The following is a 24,240-nucleotide window of genomic DNA, read 5'->3' as shown; positions in this document are numbered from 1 at the left end:
ATGGAAGGATGCCTGAGGACTCTTAAGTATAATTCAAAATTTTGTTTAATGTGTGTTCCTTGATGAAGTTCTTTAGGAATCCTAGAACTAACTGATTGCCCACTGATCATCAAATGCAAGTTATGAACATTTAATAAAAATTCAAAACCAAGAGTTTCTTGTTCCTGCATTTTTATTTTTATTGTTTGGAGGGGACAAATAATTATTTTCTAATTTCTGTTTAGTAACAGAGAGCAGGGTATTTTGAATTTATTAGGGTCTTTTTCTGGAATCTGGGTTTCCTGTGTACGCAAAGCTACGTTTCAATATTTTTTATTGTTTCTTTTAAGATTAAATCAATAGAGGAATAAATAGCTATCTTCAAACGTAAGACCCAAAGGAAAAAGATTTGTAGTGACGCTCTGTCACCTTATTTTTTACCTATGACTTTGTACCATTAACTTTGTCACTGAGATGTTTTGATTAAAATTTTTAGCTTGCTTGTTTTGTTAGGACACTCTTTTTTTCTTGAATTGTTTTTATCAGCTTTCGTTTGTGAGGCTAGTGATGATTCTCTTGTTCTGTGTAAAGTATTGGTGACTCATTTCTAAAGGGAGTTTTAGTAATTTAAGAGATTATAAGTTTTTAAATAAAAGGTTTATTATATACATTGAAGAGGGATTTTAAAATAAAAATTTTTTTTTAAGTGACATTTTTATGCCTTTCAACTCTAGGTTTAAAAAATAAGTGGTTCACAGTAGTTCTTGCAAAAGAATATTTTCTTGTACATAGAATTTTTAAGCTGAAGAGAAGTAGTAATAGGTCCATGAGGTTTATGATCTGTGCTTGGCAGGTAAAACCCGCTTCCAACAAATTTACTTGGATTTTCCTTGGATTCTGGGTAAATACCTTTTTCTTCCCTAATTTCACTACTTTATTTTCATATGTATCTCTGAGATAGAGAAATATTTCAGTCAGTGCTGCTAAAATTGTTCTTTATAACTTGTTTATCCTTTTAGGTCCTTCCAGAATCCCTCATTGGTACTGAAACTCAAATGGGTGCTTTCTTCACCATTTATTTCTTTAGAATAAGTAATAAGAATTTTATAAGCTTTTTTATATTTCATGTAATTTGAGACTTATTGAAAGTCAACTTAAGTCTCTCTACTTTGTTGAGAGGCATTGATTCAAGTACCTGTGTTACTTTCCTGTGCTGCCAAAACAGATCACCTCAAACTAAGTGGCTTAAAATAATAGAACTTATTTTCTCATGATTCTGGAGGCCAGCAGTTTTAAATCAAGGTGTAGGCTCAACTGTACTCCCTCTGGAGGCCCTAGTGGGGAAGCCGTTCTTGTGCCTTTCAGCTTCTGGTGACTGGTGGCATTCCTTGGCTTGGGGCCCCATCACTTCACACTCTGCCTTACAGTCCTTGCTGCCCCCTCTTCTGTCTCACATCTCACTCTCCCTTTCTCTTAGAAGGCTGCTTGTCACTGGGTTTAGAGCCCACCTGGATAATCCGGGATGATCTCTTCATCTCAAGATCCTTAATTTAATTATAACTGCAAAGAACCTTTTTCCAAATAAGAAAACATTGACAGGTTCCAGGGCTTAGGATATGGACACATCTTTTGACGGGCTGCCCTTCAATCCACCACAATAATGAACTCCATAGTTCTGCGTATTCAGTATTTTGTAGTTATTTCATAGTTTAACTTGCCTTATTTCTTTAGGTATTTACATATTAAAGCATTTTGGTCTCTGTTTTCTTTAACAGAGAACCTGGTTTTCTGTAATAAGTTTAGTTACTTTCCCATAATCTTTTAGTTTCTTATTTACAGATTTACCTTCACATATCCCTTAAGTAGAACATTTGATTAACTGTTTTATTTTCAGAACAAATCTGTATTCTATATAATAACCAACTTATTCATATTTTGGCATTCTTTTAATTCTTAACTGATTCTGAAATTACTATCTTGTGATTATATATATATATGAAAATATATATATATATTTCTGATTCTGAAATTACCATCTTGTGATTTTGTATATATATATATGGAAATAACTGAAATCTTGATAAGTTAAAGGTAATATAACTTCTAAGACAATTATGTATGATGTGAATATACCGGTATTTGGTTTGTTTGCCCCTTAAAAGCCCTATCTGTAGGATAGGAAGTAACTTCAATGTAGAATGCTTAGAGACTCAGAATAAGAGGCCGTATGTATATCCGTGATCTGGAGTTTAAGGAAAACTTGTGGGAAATTAAAAGGAAAGTTGGAGTACTGGCAGAGGAGTGGGTAGGACTCATGAAAAAGGAATGAAGTTACCTTAAATTCTATTATCATGAGTTAAAGTGAAACTAGAATTATCTTAGTTTATAACCTAGAATTCTATTCTAGGAATCTAGATATATCCTAAATGTTGAGATAGCTGCATAAAGAATAACTGTAATAGTTATGATAAATAATGAAAAATCTTTTTAGCATGTTTTGTGAAGCTGATAAAAGTTAATAGGATGTCTTCAAATGTCAGAATTCTTTTTTCTTTGCTTCTTTTTTAAAAAATTTCTTTTCCCCAATTCCTATGCAGTACACTGAAAACTGATCATTGAAATTTGTAGGCCAAAAAATTATCAACACATAATAGATTGGGGTTTGGGTTTTTTTGGGTCAGGGTCTTCTGTCACCCAGGCTCTAGTGCAGTGGCACCATCATGGCTTATTGCATCCTTGAATTGCCTGGGTTCAAGTGATCCTCCCGCGCAGCTGCCGTGCCATTATTTCTAGCTAATTTTTAAAAGTTTTTATAGAAATGGGGTCTTGCTATGTTGCCCAGGCTGGTCTTGAATTCCTGGCCTCAGGTGATCCTTCTGCCTTGGCCTCCCAAAGTGCTGGGATTACAGGTGTGAGCCACCATGTCCAGCCCCTAATAAATATTTTAATTACCAATTTATCTTGCTTAAATCAGTTGATAACACTTGGAATTTACTTCAGAATGTATTTTACATTAATGACTCTGACTGCTAATCCCCACTTCCCAAATGCTAATGTAATATAACAATAAAATGCACAGTTCTTAAGTTTATATAAAATAAACTTAGGTTTTCAGTTGACCTGCTTTAAGTGTGAAATAGTTTGAAAAACCCAAGAAAGAAGATAAAGAATTTAAGATTTTGACATTTCTCTAATATGCCCTTAACTTCTCCAAGGATTCATACTTTTTTTTTTATGACAGAATCTCACACTGTTGCCTAAACCAGAGTGCAGTGGTGCAGTCTCCACTCACAGCACCCTCTGTCTCAGGGCTCAAGTGGTCCTCCCGCCTCACCCCCCCGAGTAGCTGGGACTACAGGTACACAGCACCATGCCCAGCTAATTTTTTTTTTGGTATTTTTTGCGGGGGGTAGAGACGAGATTTTGCCATGTTGCCCAGTCTGGTTTTGAGCTCCTGGGCTCAAGTGGTCGTCCTTGATCCACCATGCTTAGCTGATTCGTACTTTTAACTGAAACATTGTTCCAAGTTCCTCAGAAACAGTCAAGGCGTTTTATGTAGAGAACATTTGTAACTGGATCTTTCTTTTTGTAGCACTGACTCATCAAACTAATCCTAAACTCCTAATGAGTTAAATTTATATTCTGAATCTTGCTATAAAAGCAGCCCTTCATTAGAATGAAACATGTTTACTTAGAAGTGGAGAAGGGAGCTTATAAGTTATCTAGTCTACTCCCTTTTATGACAATTCTACATTCTTTCTGCACTTTTGCCAAAATGTTGCCCAGCGTCGTCTCTGATATCTGTAGTCCTAAGGAGAATGTGAATTGTACCTTGTATCTTTAATTTTACTCTTCTCTGCTTATTTGCCGTTCATGTGAAGACCTTAAATAGATCTTAAATTGCTTCCTTCACTTTACCTGAGAGTAATAGGACTGTGTAGGTTTGGGTGTGTTTCTGCATTTGCTTATTTAAGCAGGATAATAAAAACTTTTACGATAGGAAATTAAACATTTCCCAATCAAATACAATTCCAGTCTAACACAATTAAATTCTGGTTAGGGAACTGGTTAACTTACTAGACTTATAGGAAAATCCTAAAGAAATGTAACTAGAACTCTATTTTTACACTTTATAAATATACCTCTGTGAACAAACCAGTTATTTCAGGTTGCGTTTGTGTATAGTTTTTTAATGCCTTATTTTTCTATTTTAAAATCACAGATGCAATTATACATTCAAACACTGCCACAATATTTTGAGAAAGTTAAAGTTTCCCCTACTCCTACACTACGTACACCTTTCCCAGGTATGTACCAGTTTGGTGTGTAACTTTAGATTTCTTCCAAGAGCTTTTGAGTAAGTGTTTGAATTGTGGGAAGGTTCTTTAGTTAAATGAACTTCTTAGATGAGTTTTTTAGTACAGTAGCACGAAATATACCTGTGCACCTATGGGGATACCTCTGTGCCATTACGATGGAAGGCAAGGGAAAACAGCACTCCGTATATACCTAGTTTACTTTCCCTCTTTTGTATATTTGTCTAATTTTGTGGAGCTGATGCTTCTCAAGTGGAATCAGAAGTTAATTTTTCCTGTACTATTTTCTCATTTTATTATGGTTTCTTAACTAGAGGCTGATGTTAGTAGTTGGACAATTCAATAGTAAGTAATGACTTTTCAGTAACGGATCTCTAGAACGTAGATCCCTTAATCCGTGCGATATTCCCGTGTGCACATTGTTCTAGGTGCTGTGCTGGGTACCAGGGGATACAATGTTTGATAGACAATGTACCTGCCATTATGGAGGTCACATTGTAGTGTGGGAAGCCAAACAATAACAAGAAAATCAAAGTTTACTGTGCCATGGCAGGTTGTTTACCCTGGTGGGTGAGAGGTAGGGGTTTGGAAAATCTTCCTGAGCAAGTGACATTTGTGTGGAGCTCTGTAAAAGGGCAAGCTTGGAAGGTAATGTAGTCATCCAGGTGAGAAATGATGGTTAGGGGAGTGGAAAGAGTGGATGTTAAGACTGAAAAGAATTCCAAATCTGTTTTAGTGGTAGCTGATAGGGCTTTGTGATTGCATGTGGAGGAAAAAGAAGAGGGTGGGTTAGTAACACACTCAGTCGTAGTTAGTGAGTGCTGCTGTGTGCAAGTATTGTTCTATTATGTAAATAATTTCATCTTTACAAGGTAGGCACCATTCTTCCTCTTTTACAGACAAAGAAAGGGGAACAACCGTGGTTCACATCTGTAGTAGTCTAGCCAGGAGTTTCAGGCACTCATTTTCTGAAGATGCTCTGCCTGGCAATGTGGTTATATTGCTCGAAATGAGACCCCTACTCTTAAGGTATTCATCTAGGAAAGACGTGAACTGCCAATTACAATATAGGATAACACTGCAATTAGAGACGTGTTTATTAGCTTTGCCATACAGAGATAAAGTAACTCTTTAAAGTAACTCTTTGCTTGGGTTAGTGGAGAAGGCTATAAAAATTACTTTGAATTTTTACTTTGAACATGCGTAATTAACATGGAATGTTTAGGGAAAAGAGGTTTTCAGTTGATAACATAATAAACATGAGGAGTTTGAAGCATGGCATTCAAGGCTGTCTGAATGCTGCCCCAGTTAACTTTTCCATTCCTTGGTTTCATTCTAGTCTAACTTTTCGTTCCGGGCCACCCCTCCCCACATTAGACCTCTCCACTCTGGAATTCCAGCTCAAGCCCTTGCTTTTCTCCATCTGTCATGATCTTACCCCATGTCAATGTCAGGGTAACTTTTATATAATATTAACATGTATAATACTAATATAACGTTGGCATATTTCAATGTGTGGATCATCTCCTCTGCAACATTGTAACCTCTTGAAGGTGGCAATAAAGGGAAGAATGACTTGATTTTACTTTTTCTTTTAACAAAAATGGCAGAGTAGTCTGGGCACAGTGTGGTTCATGCCTGTAATCCCAGCACTTTTGGAGGCCAAGGCAGGTGGATCACTTGAGGTCAGGCATTCGAGACCAGTCTGGCCAACATTGTGAAATCCCATCTCTACCAAAAAATACAAAAACTTACTGGGCATGGTGGTGTGTGCCTGTAGTCCTAGCTACTCAGGAGGCTGAGGTTGGAGAATCGCTTGAACATGGGAGGTGGAGGCTCCAGCTTGGGCAACAGAGTGAGACCGTGTCTCAAAAGAATAAAAGAAAAAAGGGCCAGGTGCGGTGGCTCACACTGGTAATCCAAGCACTTTGGGAGGCTGAGGTGATGGATCACCTGAGGTCGGAAGTTCGAAATCAGCCTGACCAACATGGGGAAACCCCATCTCTACTAAAAATACAAAATTAGCTGGGCGTGGTGGTGCATGCCTGTAATCTCAGCTACGTGGGAGGCTGAGGCAGAAGAATTGCTTAAACCCAGGAGACAGAGGTTACGGTGAGCCAAGATGGCACCATTGCACTCCAGCCTGGGCAACAAGAGGGAAATTCCGTCTCAAAAAAAACAAAACAAAACAAAAAAACAGAGAGAAAAGGCAGAGTACTCTAGGGAATTCTAGTCTGTGTTTCTGTGGAAATGCAGATGAATCTCACTTTTAAGGGGTGGAGATTTTTGAATGGCATAACTAGTTGATAAGTTTCACTAACAGGGCACACAAGTTTGGTGAGTCCGATTCATTCTTTCCTTAAATAGATAAAGGAGGAAGAAACATGACTCCACCCTCAAGAGTAAGGCAGAATGAGCAAAGTCAGAGAAGTTAAAAAAGAATTCTCACGCAGCCAGCAGTGCACAGAAACCTTGGTTTAGTTGTGAATAAAAACCAGTACTTTTTGTAATTTTTGAGCTTGTGTAATTCTCCAAGGTTTTATGTTGTTTCTTCTATTTCTCTGTAGGCACCAGAAATCAAAACCCGAAATAAGAAAGTGTTAGTTGAAGATTTCAGAGTACTTATATGTGCACAAGTGTAAGTAATGTTTGGAAGATGGCTTCACTGTGCTCCAGCTTGGCATGAGAATTCCAGGGGTGAAAGAAATGAGGGTGATGATACCTGGAAAGGAGAGTCATATGAAGTCCCAGCCCCATATTAAGTGCTAACCACCTACTGTTAATAGGTGCTGATGTTCTAGATTGACAAAATACATAGTCTCTACCCTAAAGTAACACATAGTTTAGCAGCAGAGAAAGATGTCACTTAAAAGAATACTTGAATATGTGCTGAGATAGTTCACAAATTAAAGAAATGAACAAAGGACTGAGGAAATAAAGGAAGAATACAACTCTGTCCAAATGGCTGCTTAACTGGGTGGGGGCTGTTGCATATGTAAGCAGGTGGTTCACCTAAAAGTTGGATGTAATGTAGTGAACGCCAGCTCTTGGTGCACTTACATATTTCATTGCTTCCGGGCTTAATTTGTGTTTATGTAGGAATAAATTTTTTGTTGGTTTTTAATTTTTTTTTTACAGGTTCCTTGTAATTCCGTGGTTGATTTTCAAAGTGAAAAAAATTACATAAGCTTCTAATATATGAGAAGCCTTCTCACTTGACATTTTTTATTTGGAATTTTTGCAGAAAATAGTTTTGTCACAGTCAAAAGATTTTGGGATCTTGGAGTGAGAAACCTAGGTGTAATTCCTATTTCTCTGCCATTCCGTATGTCATCTGGAGTAAGTGTCAACTTCTCAGTCTCAAGATTCTCGTCCTTAAATGCAATACTTTTTGTCTTGCTATTTTGAAGACAAACTGAGATAATATGTGAAACTGCCTAGCTCAGTGACTGGTACATCATAAATACTCAGAAAAAACACACCCTCTAAAATAAGAACAGTACCAAAAGACAGGATATAAAATAAGGGCAGTACCAAAAGACACATGCATGCTGAGTGTATGAGAAAGAACTTCATGGCCTTCCTGGGTGGCACAAGCCATGGCAGTTCCACAGCATGACGCGGTTGCTGTGGGCGGTAGAGCAGACATGCCGCTCCCCGTCACTGCCTGGTTTTGATGCTTGCTTTCTTCAGCTGAGAGGACGCAGCTGTGATACAAAGATCTTGTGTGTACAGTCGTGACCTCACATTTCCAATTTCCTGCCGGCAGAACCCACAGTCTACAATGTACAAGCACCAGAGGTGACGTGAGACAGACAGCATACAGAGGCTTGTAACATCCTTCTGGAAAACACTGTGTAAGCTTTCAGTGCGAATAAACATGATCAGTGGCAAGTTCTGTTAGGTGTAGTCTGCAAGCATCCTGATTTTACTGGGCAAGACTATGTTGATTTACAGGTGGCTGATGATTCCATGGATAGCCCACTACTAGTATTTTTACAAATTTAACAAGACATTCTTACTGGAAGATTGCCCTATTCTTATGATACTGCTGCCCTTTTAGCTTCATTTGCTGTTCAGACTAAACTTGGAGACTGCAGTCAGAGAACTTGCTAGGCCACCTCTCAGGTTATTCTTTCATTCCTGAGCGTCCTCAAAATTTTGAAAAAGAAATTGTAAAAATGACATCAGCAACATATAGGCTTATGTCCTTGGGAAGCAGAAGCTAATTACCTAAACACAGCAAGTACCTTAGAACTCTGTGGAGTTGAATTCCACTATGCAAGGGATCAAGTAACAATGAAATTATGATTGTAATGATGTCAAGAGGAATTCTAATTTATAACAGGCTACAATGAGTACCTTTCCATGGTCGAAGATTGTAAAAATTTGTTTTAAGTGCAAACAGTTTTTTATTCAGCTTTGAAAATGACTTGCATAAATCTGGAGAAAGATTAACAGGATTTAATGTGGTGAATTATAGAGCATGTAAACGTTTGTGGAAAGCAAGTGTAGAACATCACATATGCTTCCATTTGGACAGACCACTTCCAACTAGTAAGAATTGTTTTGCACATTATTTTACATTAAGTTCAAAATTCCTAATGCACGGTGGGAGAACTGAAGTTCAATTAGTTCAGTATGGCAAAGAAAAGGCAAATAAAGACAGACTACTTGCAGAATCCTCAAGTAAGCCATTGATGTGGAAATTAATGGATTGGGAAGTAGTAAGCAGGAATTCAATATCTGATGAAAAGATTAGAAACATAAAGCCTTGCATCACAGTTGCCACCTGGAACAGGAATTCCTACTCATGAAAATTCCGCATTCATATAAGAGGGAACCTGTTTATGACCCTCTTCTGTTGGTCATTTGGTAGATTATGTGGTTCACACTTCTTCCAAAGTATTTGCAAACCAGAGATCACCATTATCAGCACAAGCTAATAGCATCATTCTGGAATCATCACCATTACAGGACACCCCTGGAGATGGGTAGCCTCTGGCTTTACCACCCAAACAATCTAAGAAAAACAGTTGGAACCAAATTCATTATTTACATTTCCAACGAGATCTGGAAGATCATATTAATGAAACATTGATGTTCTATCTTCTCTTAAAAAATCTGCTCCTAATGGTGGTATTCTACATGATAGTCTTGTTCTAATCAGAGTGAACCTGATCAAAATGGAAAGTTTAGAGTCAATATAAAGGGGGATATGATCAGAAGATATCTGTGATCGTGTCCTGAGAAGCACCAGGAACACCTTTGACCTCAGTGACCCTCGATTGAAGAGAAGACCAAGTTGTATTGATCAGTGATTGGGACTTTACAGAACACACCCATGATTGGGTTGTCCTGCTTATTAAAGCTAACTGTGAGAGCCATTCTGGGGAACTCATGCTTCTGGTTCTACCTATGCTGCATATGATATAGTGGAAGACGTGCTAGAAAATGAGACAGACTTCCGGTACATTCCGGAGAAAGCCCCACTACATAGTGTCCACCAGGATGACCATTTCCTGTGGGAGTCAGTGATCCAGCTAGCCGAGGGCTTATCGCTGGAACGTTCTGGACACAATTTGATCAACTTATCAAAAAAAAAACTTGGAATGACAATGTCCGGTGCCAGATTACCTTAGAACCTTTCCAAAAATAGATACAGAGATAGTTTGCCTTATGATATTAATGGGTTATTTTAAAAGGTAATGGAAACTACATCAGTGCAATTCCAGCGTTATAAGTCAGAACAGTGCCTGTCAAGGGGCGTTACCACACACTTGAACAGATTTTTTGGCAGATGACATGGGAACAAGTCTCCTCCATGGTTGTAATGTTGACCACACAAGTTGAATGTGTCAGAGTTAAATGACCCCAATATTGGCCAGAACCCACAGGAAGTTCTTCCTATGGATGCTACCGAGCCCTCTGCCACTCAGAAGAAGGAAGCACTGCCTTTATGTTCAGGAAGATCACACTGCTGTTTAACCAAGAGAAAAATAAGAGAGTCATCAATGACTCAGATCCAATACAGAGGCTGGCCTGACCATGGAGACCCTGATGATTCAATGACTTTCTGGATTTTGTTTTTCATGTGCAAAATAAGAGGGCCAGCAAGGAAGAACCCCTTGTTGTTTCTTGCAGTGCTGGAGTTGGAAGAACCAGGGTTCTTATTACTATGGAAACAGCCATGTGTCTCATTGATCTCACTGAATGCCGTCAGCCAGTTTATTCACTAGACATGGTAAGAACAATGAGAGAGCAGTGAGCCGTGATGGTCCAAACACCTAGTCATTACAGTTTTGCGTGTGAAGTACTATTTTGAAAGCTTATGAAGAAGGCTTTGCTAAAGAAAGCAAAAGGAAAAAAAGAACTTTGTCATCTGTTAGCTTCCATTTATTGCATGATAATTGTGTTTGTATTGATTATTGGGCAAGTAGCTGTTTGCTATTTTGATCTTATTTCAGAAGGGCATAATAATTTTACTATTCAATGAAACGTTTTAAACTCGGTAGAAAAAGACTACAGTTTTTGTATGCTTTACAGCAGAAATCTTATGATTAACTGGAAATATATTTCGTTGGCATAAAAATACATTTAAAAGTTCAAGTAATTATAAACGGTGTAAATTGTATATGTAATCATATTCAAATTGAAATTCTTTATGGCTGTACTTCTATGTAATTAAAGACTTGTGGGGAGAGATTGACTAGCTAGCTATTTCTCTTATCCATTAATCACTTAACACAGTTTTGAATAAAAAGTTCCATTTCATTGGATAATAATAATGACAGTTTAACATATTTTAGTTGGTTATGTTCTAGGTGTTGTGTGAAATAGTTTACATAGTTTCACTGATTTCACTACAATCCTAGGAGGAGTAGTTACTATTATTACACTCATTTTACAGGTAAAGAAACAGGTTTGGAGGGTTTGGGTGTTTTGCCCAAGTTCTCATCGTAAGGTGTTGGATGAGGATTCAGATTCAAGTCTTAATTCAAGTCCAGTACTTTAGAATCTACCTCTTAGTGGCCCTTATGTTACAGTATAGGGGAGAGCAGACTGTTCCTTTATCCTCGTAGGGTAGCTAGAGCTTGTGAATTAAGAGACAGATTAACAGGAGAAGAGGCATACACATTTTATTGATGTTAGTATTTTTACATGCACAGGGAAGGAGGGTTTTATTTTTATTTTTATCTTTATTTTAAAGAGACGGGGGTCTTGCTGTGTGGTCAGGGCTGGACTCAAACTCCTGAACTCAAGCGATTCTGCTTGAGCTCCTGGGTAGCAGGGACTATAGGTGTGCTCCTCTGTGCTTGGCTAAAGAAGGGGTTTGTCTGTGATTTTTAACAAAGGCTGATAAATTGTGAAGAAGTGACTAGTCAAAGGAGAAGAGGATTTCAGCCCCCAGGGGTGGTACATTGTGGGAAGATGACTAGGAAATGGATAGTAATAAGGTTTGCTATGCAGGTTTATTTTGCCGGTTTCTGGTCTCCTAATAAGGGACAGGGAAAACACCTTTACAGATGGAAATTCATATCACCTTTCCACAGGGAAACTTAGGTCCTGCCTTAGGCAGTTAGGGGAAGGGCAGAGAATTCTTCCTGTATCTGCTGTGTCTCAGCTGCCTTCAGCTCAAAATAATCCTTATGCCAAAGTAGCGTGTTTGGGTGTGGCATATTCTCTGATCCCTTTCAACAGCATCATCTATACTTAACAACAGTGAAAGTTTTTTTAAAAAAATCATGTTTTGACATTTGCATGTCGAAGGCAAATGGACATGATTGAGATAAATGAAGCATATATATTTTTTAACAAAGAATGCTGTATATTTATGTCTCTGTGACATTGTGTTTTGGAGGCTAAGGTGTTAAGCATGTGATTGCTTTAGATTCCCTATTACTACTTGTTTTTAAGATTAAAAAAGAATCATTAGGCCGTTTATATATGATGGGAGCAAATTAAAAACAACATAGATGTGATCAAGGTGAAGTGAAACTAGTCCACATCTAATTCAGGCCTTCTTGTGAAAGCCAGTTTGTGCAAGATAAATAAGTTTGTTTGACGAAAGCAGAATAACTAGTTTGTCAGTTGTGATGAAGATAGTTATTCAGAAATCATTTTTATTGGCTGCCTCTGAATTAATAAATGAAAAGAGAAATTTTTTTTTTTTCTGTAGGGGATGTCTGATGAGTTCTTAAAAAGTGGATGAACCTAAAATTATCATGAAGAAGCAATTATAATGAACTTAAAATTACTTAAAGTGTTATGAAAAAACAAAAAGAAAAGCCGAATGTTTTCTAGTGCCTTATTTTGAAGTGACAAATTATTTGCAGGGGACATTTGTAGAAGGAACTAATGTGATTTAAAAAATGAGTACTAGATTTACAGAATGATGCCGTTACAAAGTCACTGGTGCGCTTAAATTATTTTATTTATGTTTATTCTGAAACTACCTTTATTTTGAAAATGAGATACAGCTTTACCTACTGGTGACAAAAGTGTAAACAATACTTCAGTAAACATCTGTTAAAAACCAGCTTGGTGCCTAGGCTGTTGGGGTAGAAAACTGATCAGGCCATTGAGGAGCTCATAGTCCATAAGGGGCTGGGGACTTGTCATTAGGTGTGCAGTGTGTTCTGGATGCTCCTGAAGGAGTGTGGGCAGGTGCGAACTACCATGCCTGGCTAATCTTGTTATATTTCTGTAGAGACAGGGTCTGTCTGTGCTGCCCATGCTGGGTTTGAACTTCTGCGCTTAAGAGATCTTCCCACCCTGCCCCCACCGCCCTCGCCCGCCCACTCCACCTCAGCCTCCCAAAGCACTGGGATTGCAGGCATGGGCCACTATGCCTGGCCTGTGCAAAACTTTTAAATCAGTGCATACTCAATGGTCTTGATGCAATTCTGGCTTGTTGGTAAGAGAATGGGGATTTACTCACAAGCCAGGATGTCACTTTTAACTCTGAACAGATCAAACTATTGGTTTTACTCATTTATGTCATCGATAAATTTTATGAATAAAAACTTATTGGGCAAATATTTAAACATACTACATACATAGCACTGTGCAGTTTCTAAGGAAAGTAATGGAAACCTTAGTCACATCCCTGGCTTCCAGAACTTTGTGTTTTCTAGGTGCATTTGTCTGCAAAGTTGTTGGGTTAATTGCCCCTTTCTTTCTTCTCTTTTTAAGATATTAATAAATAGTGTCATGACCAAAAGATAATCCTTATGGACAAGATAGTTTTAAAAAGCCTTAGCTAATTTATAATCTTGCATAATCCATAATGACAAGATGCAGAAACAAAAATGCCCTGAATAAAAACTTAGCACCATTAGCAGCCATTTCCTTTTAAGTGTTTACAAGTATACTCCCAGTTGCTTGAAAAATTTATTCTAAAATATGTAAGACACACAAAACAGCAGAAAGACTAATACAGGTACATTGAACACCTGTGTGCCTACTGCCCGGTTTAAAGATAAAGTGGCTGGTGGACCGGAAGCCCTCTGTGTGCTTCTCACCAGCTCCTCCCTCATGCTCGAAGTTGCCCTTTTCTTGAACTCTGTTCTTGGTGGAGACGGAGTGAGTCCTAATCACGGAATGATGTTTCTCTCATACTTACAAAATAAAGTTTTAGTCTTTAGAATGGATTTCAAAAGACTTCTGCCATTGCAGTTCAGAGCTACCCTTCTGGTCTCCTTGCTCCTCAGCCGCGACACTGCCCATGTACCCAACAGGCCTCCAGGGTTACTGCTTCCATTCGTTCTTATTCTCATGAACATTTTCCTTCATCTCATCTGCCAAAATTCCGCCTAATGATACTCCTTCTGCTCTGCAGTTTACAGTTCTTTAAAATTAAAAAAGGTTGTGTACCCTCTAGTTTCCTGAAAAAGAAAAAACAAATTTAAAACATTAAAAAGGTACCATATTTTCATAGTATTTGCATTATGTCTCATTACAGTTCCTGTGGACATGTCTGTCTCTTTTACTAGATTGATTGTAGGGTCTTTGAAGGAAGATTTATCTTATGAACACTGTTTTATATATTGTTAGCAATCAATAAATGCTTGGTATATTTTTCTCATGAGGATATTGATTATTCTATTTTAATTTATTACCGTTAACCTGTACTATACATAACTGCTTTGTGTACATGAGCTATTTATGATCTCTGAGGCTCCTGTGAGAAATCTAATTTTTGTTAATCATGGATGGAAATATTCACAACATCATTAATCAGTTTCTTCACATTGTCTTCCTTTGTATATTACAGTATATTACAGATGTTTTAAAATATCAAAGTAATGTTTTTTCGTTTGTTTGTTTTATCTTTTAGATATTGCTATATGGAGATTTGCCAAAAAATAAAGAAAATATAATATATTTAGCAAATCATCAAAGCACAGGTTTGTATTTCATTTGCATGAAACTTAGGTTTTTCTACAGATGGCACATGGGCATTCAAAATACCATTCTTATATTTAAATGAAGTGGGTTTTTTAAAACATCAATTTTTTGTGCAGATATTACACCTGTTCTTGTATTTTTGTGATTTTACTTTTTGGAAAGTCAGAAACTTGAAAGCTATGAATTTTCCTAAACTTACCTTCTCCCTCTGTTGGATGTAAGTAAGCTATTTTCTTACTTGCTTGCTTTGTTTTTCCTTTGTGTAGCTCTTTAAATAGTGTATTCATTCTTTTTGTAAGTGATGTTTCTAGAAGTACCATTGGTGGGTCGAAGTGTATATACATTTTACATTTTTGATTGCTAAGCTGCAGAAAAGCTGTATTGGTATGTGAGTACTCATTTCCTTACTATGCTAGTCATTTGTAATGTCTGCTCTTCCTTTCGTTCTTCAAATGGGTTTGGTTTAATTCTAGTTTACTACTGTTCCATCAGAGGAATTGCAGAGAACTGGTCTTCAAAATAGTGCAGTATATACTTTAGGTTAAGATACTTCTAAAAACCTTTGTATTTGTAAGTAATTCTAGAGTCCCAAGAATTTGCACAAACAGTACATTGAGTCCTATGACCCTTTCAGCAATATTTTTCCCAATGGTGACGTCGTAATATAACTGTAGCACAGTAGCAGAATCAGGAAATTGTCATTGGGTAAGGTACTTTTTAATTCTCCAAATAATTCAGCCCTCCAAAAAATCCCACTTCTTATGTTTTCAAACCTGTAGCTACTTTTGATGCATACTTCCTAAATTCCATTTTTATTACTTTAAAAAATATAATACCTAGAAGCTCAAAGCTAGAAACAGCCTGATCAATATAGTACTCTTAAGCTAAAAACAAGCTGATCAATATAGTACTCTTAATGGAAATCACTTATGCCTGGGGCTTTTTAAAAATTTTCTTCCTGTCAGGTGTCTCTTCATGATTTTGTGGTTTTTATTACTACTTATACCATAGATGAGGTATAGAAAGTAAAAGAAGTTAAAATGCATTTTTCTCAATTTAGTGAATTAATGATTACATTCAGATTTATAGGACAAGAGTTGAAGCTACAAGGGGTTGATAGGAATTTTGATGTATCTGAGTATTTTCCCCAACTTTATTACATGACTGATTCAGACTATTTTATCTAATTACATTTCACTCTCGGCAAAAATAGCAAGACAGTCAACCAATGGTCAATGCTGCTGAGAACTCTGGCCTGTGCAGACATATTGGCTGTTTTACTTCTAACACCATTCTGCTGTTCTTGTCCTGCTGCTGCTGGATGTTTCTTCCAGGTTTTAAATATCAAATAAAAGGGATCTGTGGGCCCAATACAGGGATGGGGAGCTTTGATTTTCCTGCATTTCCTTTATTTTGATCCAGTGTTAATTTCATGTAGAGTTGTCTGTTTAACAGGATTCTCTTAAAATTCCTTCTTCAGTTTCCTGCCAGCTTTTCTTTGTCCAGGTTTCAGTATAAACTCTACTCGATTAATAGAGCTCTCTAGTAGTGACTTGTGGAGTGAGTTCTCTGAACATTTCTGGAAGTGTTGCTGATAGTGATAATATTGATAACTACTACTGTTAATTTGTGTGCTTACTACATGTTGGCTTTTGTATATATTCCTTCAGATTGAGGACTTCTAGAAAACATCTATGAAAAAACAGATTTAAAAAAAATCAATTCTACTTGTATTTGGGACTGGAAGGTACTATGGGAAGGATAATCTTCATACTCAGACGATACTGACCTGAATTTCATTTGTCAGTTTATAGAACCACTTCCCCTTCCCTTCACCCTAACTCCAAGTGCCTGTGACTTTGTATCACTGCTCTGGCACCACAACCTCATCCCAGCAGGATTTGGGAAGGCTGCTTTTTGAAAGCCTTTTAAAATTCTATAACTTGGGAAAATACTAGGGGAGTGATTTTAAATTTCTTTAGAATTACAGGCTTTAGTCAGTATATGACAAAGCCTTTTCCTAGAAAAATGTGCATATAAAAATTTGCATGTAATGTTAGGGTTTCAGAGACCCCTAAAGCCTATCTATAGACATGGTTCATTGTCCGATCGTGTTTAGGTACCCTTCTAAAACGCTTTTGAGATGTTAGGAATCACAACAGAGTATCTCTGAAAATGTAATTAGCAGAAAGAACATTTCAAAGACTGCTGTTCTGCTTAGACTTTCTAGTTTGTCTTCTGGCAGGCTTGCCAGAATAAGTGAGTTTCCTGGTCTGATACTCAAAAGAATTGACATTTAAATTAGTCTCTCTCTTCCCTTGTTTTCGCTTGACACATCCTTGTCTCTACATTCTGTCTCTGTCTCTGTTAGCTTATTTCTCTCTGGAGTCAGCAGGATATAGTGGCTGTTATTCCTTCCCCTTACCCTTCAGCGATCTACTTTTGATGCTATTTGCCTTTTTTTTTTTTTTTTTTGAGATGGAGTTTCACTCTTGTTGCCCAGGCTGGGGTGCAATGGTGCAATCTCAGCTCACTGCAACCCTCGCCTCCTGGGTTCAAGCATTTTCCTGCCTCAGCCTCCCGAGTAGTTGGGATTACAGGCATGCACCACCACGCCTAGCTAATTTTGTATTTTCAGTAGAGATGGGGTCTCACCATGTTAGTCAGGCTGGTCTTGAACTCCTGATCTCAGGTGATCTGCCTGCCTGGGCCTCCTAAAGTGCAGGGATTGCAGGCGTGAGCCACTGCGCCCCACCTACTATTTGCCTTTTTAATCTCATGAAATGTTCCCTTTTCTTGGCTTAAGTGTCAATTTTCTTGTTGAACAGCATGTGTGGTGAGTAGAATGTTATAAAAAGGCACGGACTTTGGAGTTAGAGAGACCCAGGTTCCTGTTCTGCAATAGGCTGTGTGTCAGTGGGCAGATTACTTATGTCTCAGAGCTTTATTGGTAAGGTGTGAGCGATAGCTCCTTTTAGGCACTCTACAGACGCTATCTGCTAATCCTGGTAGCGTACCTGGCTCATAGATAGCATTTAAAAGTGGTTGTGATGACAGTCATAGCTCACCGTTAGCATAGCGCTGGATCCATGGTAGGGAAGTGCTGCACATGCAGTATATCTTGGACTACACAGGGCCGTCATGAATTAGGAACTGCTCTTTCGTGAGAATAGGGATGAGGAAATTAGACTTGCTGCCCCTCACTGCCTTCCACTCCTCTCCTCCAAGTTAATGGGAACAATGACACTGCTTTGGCTTGATTACCATGGAAGATTCTCACATAGCCAAATTTATTGCTATGTTAGTTAAATTGTGCCAGAACACAAAATATGAACAATTATTGTCAAAGTAATATAATCTCAGCTGTAACTGAGATAGTCAGAAACTATCTGTAATCTGGGGTCCTATCTGAAACGTAGCTGAGAATAAACAAGAAATAAAGATAATTCAGTAGCAAATATTGGTGACACAAAGCTTGTATATTTTGACTACTTAAGCTAGTTCTTAAATGTGTCCACTAAAATGTTCAAGTTTAAGGGCATAGCCCAGGGCAGCTTATTATGAACATGACGTATTTTGGAAATCTTACACTTTCTCTTAAAAGTTCTTGGGAGGGGCATCTGAGGCCATAATATAACCATAAAACCGTTTGTTTTAAAATAAAACCCATTTTTAAAGTTCTTCCAAATTAAAAAAAAATAATTGTTGCAGGAAAAAATGCTAAACCTGGTTTTTAACTTTGTACCCCAACTATATTTCCAAGGTGTACTTTAGCCTGGGAACCATAGAGAACCATGCAAAATTAGTTCTCAGAGTTTACTGTCTGCTTACTTTTGCATTTGGTACAAGTATAACAGGGTTGATTATATGGTTTCTAAGAAATGACTATAAAGAAATATGTTTATCAGTTATTATTTCTTCGATCTGAATTAGAAGGGCCTAGGGAGAGGGCTTCAACAGGAAGTTATATACTTTAGAGAAAAGTGATCATTGACAGCCCAGTAGTGTAGATGTCCCAACCTAGTAACACAGGTTGTGTCTGTCTCTGGGATCATACACTATAGGGGAGAATCTTTGCAAGCAACATTCTACTTATAGGGAGCCATAACAAAAGTTTCATATGTATAATAATTATCAGTCTTAAGTCATCAAGAAAAAGTTAACTTGTGAATGATAATCCCTGATTAAAAAGAGAGATGTATAATAATTGATAAGACACTTTTCTGGGTTACTTTTTAGTATTAAAATGGCTAAATCTTCTTTGGGATATTCTCAGCAGTATGGTGCATTGTGTAACAGATTTCACATAGCTGAGAGCTAATCATCCTGTAATCTGTGAAAAACTGTCCTCTTTGGCTAAAACTTTATTGTAATTCCTTTAAATTCTCAGCTTTTATTTTCTACAGATTTTTTTTTTTTTAACATTTCCTTCCTCTGACTCACTCCTTTTGTTCTCATTTTCATGGCCTGAGAACATGGGTGATGCTAGAACTATTCTTTTCACAGATTAACAGTTTTCTTTTCGAGTATCATTGAGCTCATGTGTGTATTAACTAGAGAAGTCTTCCTTACATTTCATTTTTATGTTTTCTTTCTCATCAAGAGATAGAGTAATTTGTAGCCATTTACTTTCAAATCCAAGTTTCTGTGGTTCTTAAGACCTTTATCATTTGTCTCCTTAATTCACTTCGTTTCCTCTTTAAACCATGTCCTCTGTTTCCCATCTTCTGCACCCACTTTGCCACTTCCTGTTTGTTTAATTGGCAAGGGCCACTCTCTGTGTTGGGAATTTTTTCTTTTTGAAAGCTCAACTAACAACTTCTAGGAAGTTTTTTGTTGCTACTGTTATCAACTCATACCATCTTACCCTGATTTTTACAACTCTTTGTTAATAACATATTTATTTAAGTATAGTTGTTAGCAGCCTGGGATCATTTTACTTCATTACATAAGGAGCACATATATCTACCCAGCACCATCGTAAGGCATGTGAGACCTTTGATTGCCGTTCTAACCTAGTACCGGGTCCTAAAAACCCATTCGTAAAAGATAAAGTGTCCTTGCCTTTTGCCGAACATATATATACACACTGAATATTTAGTGGCAATTCATAGTTTCACTTGGCCATTTTTTGTTTATAATTTCCCCTTCCTCATTAAAAAAATCTTTGTTTTCTAGACTTTAGGATTTAGAGAAGCTCATTTTTTTCCGTATACATGCTGCTGTTGGCTTACTTAAGTATTTTGTGACGTGTTTTATCTTTGAAATAAAAAGAAATGCCAAAAAAAAAGCTCAAAAAAACAGAAAATGTATATTTTTAAAATATCTCAGATTGATTTAAAGAAATTTTAAATTTCCTAATCACAGTACTTTTAAAGCCCATTCCTAGTACAACTTGTGAAGAGGCTCATGTATGCACTAACTGGGTCCTGTCTCTGCAGTTGACTGGATTGTTGCTGACATCTTGGCCATCAGGCAGAATGCGCTAGGACATGTGCGCTACGTGCTGAAAGAAGGGTTAAAATGGCTACCATTGTATGGGTGTTATTTTGCTCAGGTACCTTGTTTCCATGCTTTTCTCTCTATATATGTAGTTTATAAATTTTTTTATTATTTTTTTTTATTTTTTGGAGACCGTCTCACTTTGTTGCTCAGGCTGAGTGCAGTGGTGTGAACACAGCTCACTGCAGCCTTGACCTCTGGGGCTCAAGTGAACCTCCTGCCTCAGCCTCCCAAGTAGTTGGGACTGTAGGTGCTCAGCATCATGCCTGGCTAAATTTTGTATTTTTATAGAGATGGGGGTCTCACTGTGTTGCCCAGGCTGGTCTTGGACTCAAGCAATCTGCCTGTCTCAGCCTCCCAAAATGCTGGATTATAGGTTTGAACTGCCATACCCAACAAATGTTATATTTTAAAATTTAACATATACTTCATGTGAATGTATGGTTTTTAAAATGGGTTTAATAGTTTATTCTCAGTTGAAGTAATTTTGTTTGGCATTTTTAGTGGTATGTATTTATATACATTTGATTATCCATATACAGTTTTCCTTCAGCATCTGTGGGGATTGGTTTTAGGACCACCACAGATACCAAAATCTAAGATGTTCAAGACCATTATATAGAATGGGATAGTATTTGCATATAACCTGTGCACTACTTTAAATCATCTCTAGATTACTTATAATATCTAATACATTATAAATGCCATGTAAATGGTTGTTATACTTTATTTTTTATTTGTATTATTTTAATTGTTATATTATTTTTGATTTTTATTTGTTCACATATTTTTGTTCTGTGATTTGTTGAATCTGCAGATGTGGAACACAAAGATATGAAGGGCCAGCTGCAATAAAATGAAAGAGCAAAAATGCAAATGTACAAAGTTCAAACAAATAGGAAATATAAAGGCATAGAATTTGATATGCAATTACATTAAACTGTTGATAACAGTAATTAGTGATCTGGATGATACTAAAAAAAAAAAAAGCAAGCTGTATACATAAAACTTACTTTCTCTAGTTCTGGAGGCCAGACATCCAAGATCAAGGTGTTGTCAGGGTTCTTTTCTCCCAAGGCCTCTCTCCCAGGCTTGCAGACAGCATCCTTCTTCCTGTGTCCTCATGTGGTTTTTTTCCCTGTGCCCAAGCACCCCGGCACTGCTTCCTCTTCTTAGAAGGGCTAGTTACACTGGATGACTAATCCTTCTACAAAGACTTGTAAGGTCCCACTCCGAGGCCCTTTTTTAACCTTAATTACCACCTCTAAGTCCCTCTCTCTGAATACAGTCACAGTGGGAACTATTAGGGCTTTAGTAGACTGACTTGGGGGAACACAATTCTGTCTGTAATAGTGCCACATAAATATCTGTAGCAGGATTGATTTTTTAAAATCCCTAAAGATTGTGAGTATTGACATTTTAAGGACACTTTTTAGTGACTCCTTAGTAAGTGAGTGGAAGAATTGGGAGTTAAATCCATCTGATGGATCAGGTTTTTTATTTTTAAAAATGTGTATGTAAGAAAGAAAGCATTTTCATTTTAACTGCCAACAAAACTAAACTTCATGTGTTTTCCAATACCGTGTCACATGCAGTTTTTTGAATTATGTTGAGACAAGGTAATTTTCAGCTAAATGTTCTTTAGAAGCTAATATTTGAAGATATTAAATGTAGATTAAATTCTGAAATGTAGTTTTATTCTGTACTTTTTAAAAGAGAAGTTGCCTTTTTGATGACTGGCCAATCGTTATTTTAAAAGTAAATCCTCTTTCTCCCAATTTTATTGTGGCAGCATGGAGGAATCTATGTAAAGCGCAGTGCCAAATTTAACGAGAAAGAGATGCGAAACAAGTTGCAGAGCTACGTGGACGCAGGAACTCCAGTAAGAGCCTACCCATTTTCATTTTCTTACCAGCTCTCAGTTTCTAAATTTAAGAATTAAATTAAAATCTAAGAATTGTTTTGACAGTATGTTTTCCCCTGTGTAATTCCTAATTCAGAGTTATGCTGAGGTAACAGAAACCCTCTACGTACAGGTAGGCAGGTTTTTCAGCCATCACAAAGATTGCTGTAAACAACTGGGTCCTTTGCTGGTCAGTGGACCTTAAAGAGGAATAAAAAGAGCATTTGGTGTCTTTCAGAGTCTGTAAATAGAACTACCTGCATTTTAACCTGACATTTAAGCTACTTTAAGAGCTCGTCTTCTTGTCTTCTTTAGTATTAGATTTCATTTTAGAAGCAGCAACTGTTTTCTGTTAGTGTGAATTTGGAATGTCTTACATGTACAGGAAAACCAAAAAAGGATGAATCTCTACAAATGTCAAGTCATTCAGTGTAAATAATACTTTAGAAAACTTTTTTCCACAAAAGTGGGGGGTGTTCAATCTGCTTTGTGTAGAATGCTGATTGCTGCCAAAGGCTTTTCCCCTGATTGACTCCTGATACAAAGCATCATGATCACCGGGGCGACATGGGCTTTCTCTTTCAGTGCATGACATGTGCCCAGAAGCTTAGCTCGTGTGCGCAGGCTTTCCCTTTCCTTTCTGGCTCCCTGTCTCTGTCTTCCCTCCTCTCCTCTTGCCCTCCGCTCACCAGGGGTCCTGTGCAGCAGCTGGAGCTCATAGTGAAGGAAGAATTCTTCACAGTTAGCTGGCAAAGTGCCTGGTCTGAGCCTTGTTTATTCACATGCCTCTTCTAGGTGTTTTTACATTAGGAGATTGCATCCTGTTCTGGGCGTGTGTGGGATGACAGAAGCAGAATGGAATGAGATGAACAGTGACCCATTATCCTGTTATAGCTCACCCTTGAGAACCAAGCTTGGTGTCTTCAAAGGGTCTGTTTAGTCTGAAACAGTGTGGTGAATTTGGGCAGAATTGTGGTCATTGTATGTAGGTCTCCAAAAGACAGAATAAGTTGATAATATGATTTATCGACTTTTTACAAAAAAATTAAAATTTAAAAATCACGAATTTGTACCTTAAAATGTCCATCCCACTTCTCTCCCAGCTGTCCAGTCACCCTAGCCATGGATGACTGCTGTGGAGTTTCTTCTGTGTACTACTGTGGGCATTGTATATATGAAGCAAATGAAGATAGCTACCTGTTGGGTGATGTTGGCATCCTATGCACAGTGGTCCCTTGCTTTTTTTGCCCCCATGAATATAGCTGTCAGTGGCGCCAGGGCTGAAAAAATCAGCCCTGTACACTTGTCATGTGTCTTGTTTATGTGGCTGCCTTCGTGAGTTTCTTCTTGTTTTTGGTTTGCAGCAGTTTAAGTATCATATATCTGAGTTCATTTAAAAATTTTTACCTGGATTGGTCCTCTGAGCTTGGATCTATGATTTGGTTTCTGTTATTAATTTTGGAAATTTCTTTGCTCACATTTCCTTAAATATTATTCCTACGCCAGTCTTTCTTCTCCAGTTATTTTTGTGTTGGTTCATTTCTCACTGTTCTTTAGTTCTTAGATGCATTATTCGTTTTTTGTTGTTTTTTTTTTTTTTCTAATTTTGTTTTTACGCCCCCTCCCTTTTTTCTTTTTGTGTTAAGTTTGGATAATTTCTGTTGACCCACCTTTGAGTTCATGGATTCTTCATTTGGCTGTGTTGAGTCTGCTGGTGAGCCAGTTGAAGGCACTCTTCATCTCTGCTACTGCATGTTTCATTCCTCTCATTTCCCTTTGACCCTGTTTCATAGTTTCCATCTCTGTGCTAGAATGTCTATGTGATCATAAAGCTTAGTTACTTTTTCCACTTGAACCTTTATCATTTTATTATACTTGCGGTTCTCTTAAATTCCCTGCTTGATAATTCCAACATCTGGGCCATATGTGAGTCAGGAAATTTTGATTACTGTGTCTCTTCAGATTGTGCTTTATCTTGCGTTTGTCATACTTCCTAAGATTTTGCCTAATGCTGGGCCTCTTTTGTAAGACAGTAGAAATGGAGGCAAATCGTCTTGATACCTGGAAATGGGTAGACTTGTTTTTCTGCTTGGCCTTTTGTGTTGAGGAGTTGAGTCAGTCCACTGAGGA

General features: G+C 37.5%; 1 protein-coding gene and 1 pseudogene across 2 annotated transcripts in view; both read left to right on the top strand.

Annotated features, from left to right (window-relative positions):
- AGPAT5 (1-acylglycerol-3-phosphate O-acyltransferase 5) overlaps window positions 1–24,240 on the top strand; it is a 54,630-nt gene that overhangs the window by 2,061 nt on the left and 28,329 nt on the right. For both annotated transcript variants that reach the window (XM_030812413.1, XM_030812412.1), the window contains exons 2-4: window positions 14,635–14,704; window positions 20,147–20,262; window positions 22,000–22,089. In XM_030812413.1, the coding sequence (XP_030668273.1) occupies window positions 14,635–14,704; window positions 20,147–20,262; window positions 22,000–22,089 (276 nt within the window). The remainder of the gene's footprint in view (window positions 1–14,634; window positions 14,705–20,146; window positions 20,263–21,999; window positions 22,090–24,240) is intronic.
- On the top strand, window positions 7,895–10,751 carry LOC105740296 (annotated as a pseudogene).

Source organism: Nomascus leucogenys, chromosome 4, assembly GCF_006542625.1.
Source record: "Nomascus leucogenys isolate Asia chromosome 4, Asia_NLE_v1, whole genome shotgun sequence".
In the NCBI taxonomy this organism is placed as follows: domain Eukaryota; kingdom Metazoa; phylum Chordata; class Mammalia; order Primates; family Hylobatidae; genus Nomascus; species Nomascus leucogenys.
Note: the sequence above shows the minus strand (reverse complement) of the source record. Positions and strands in the feature narration are given on the sequence as shown.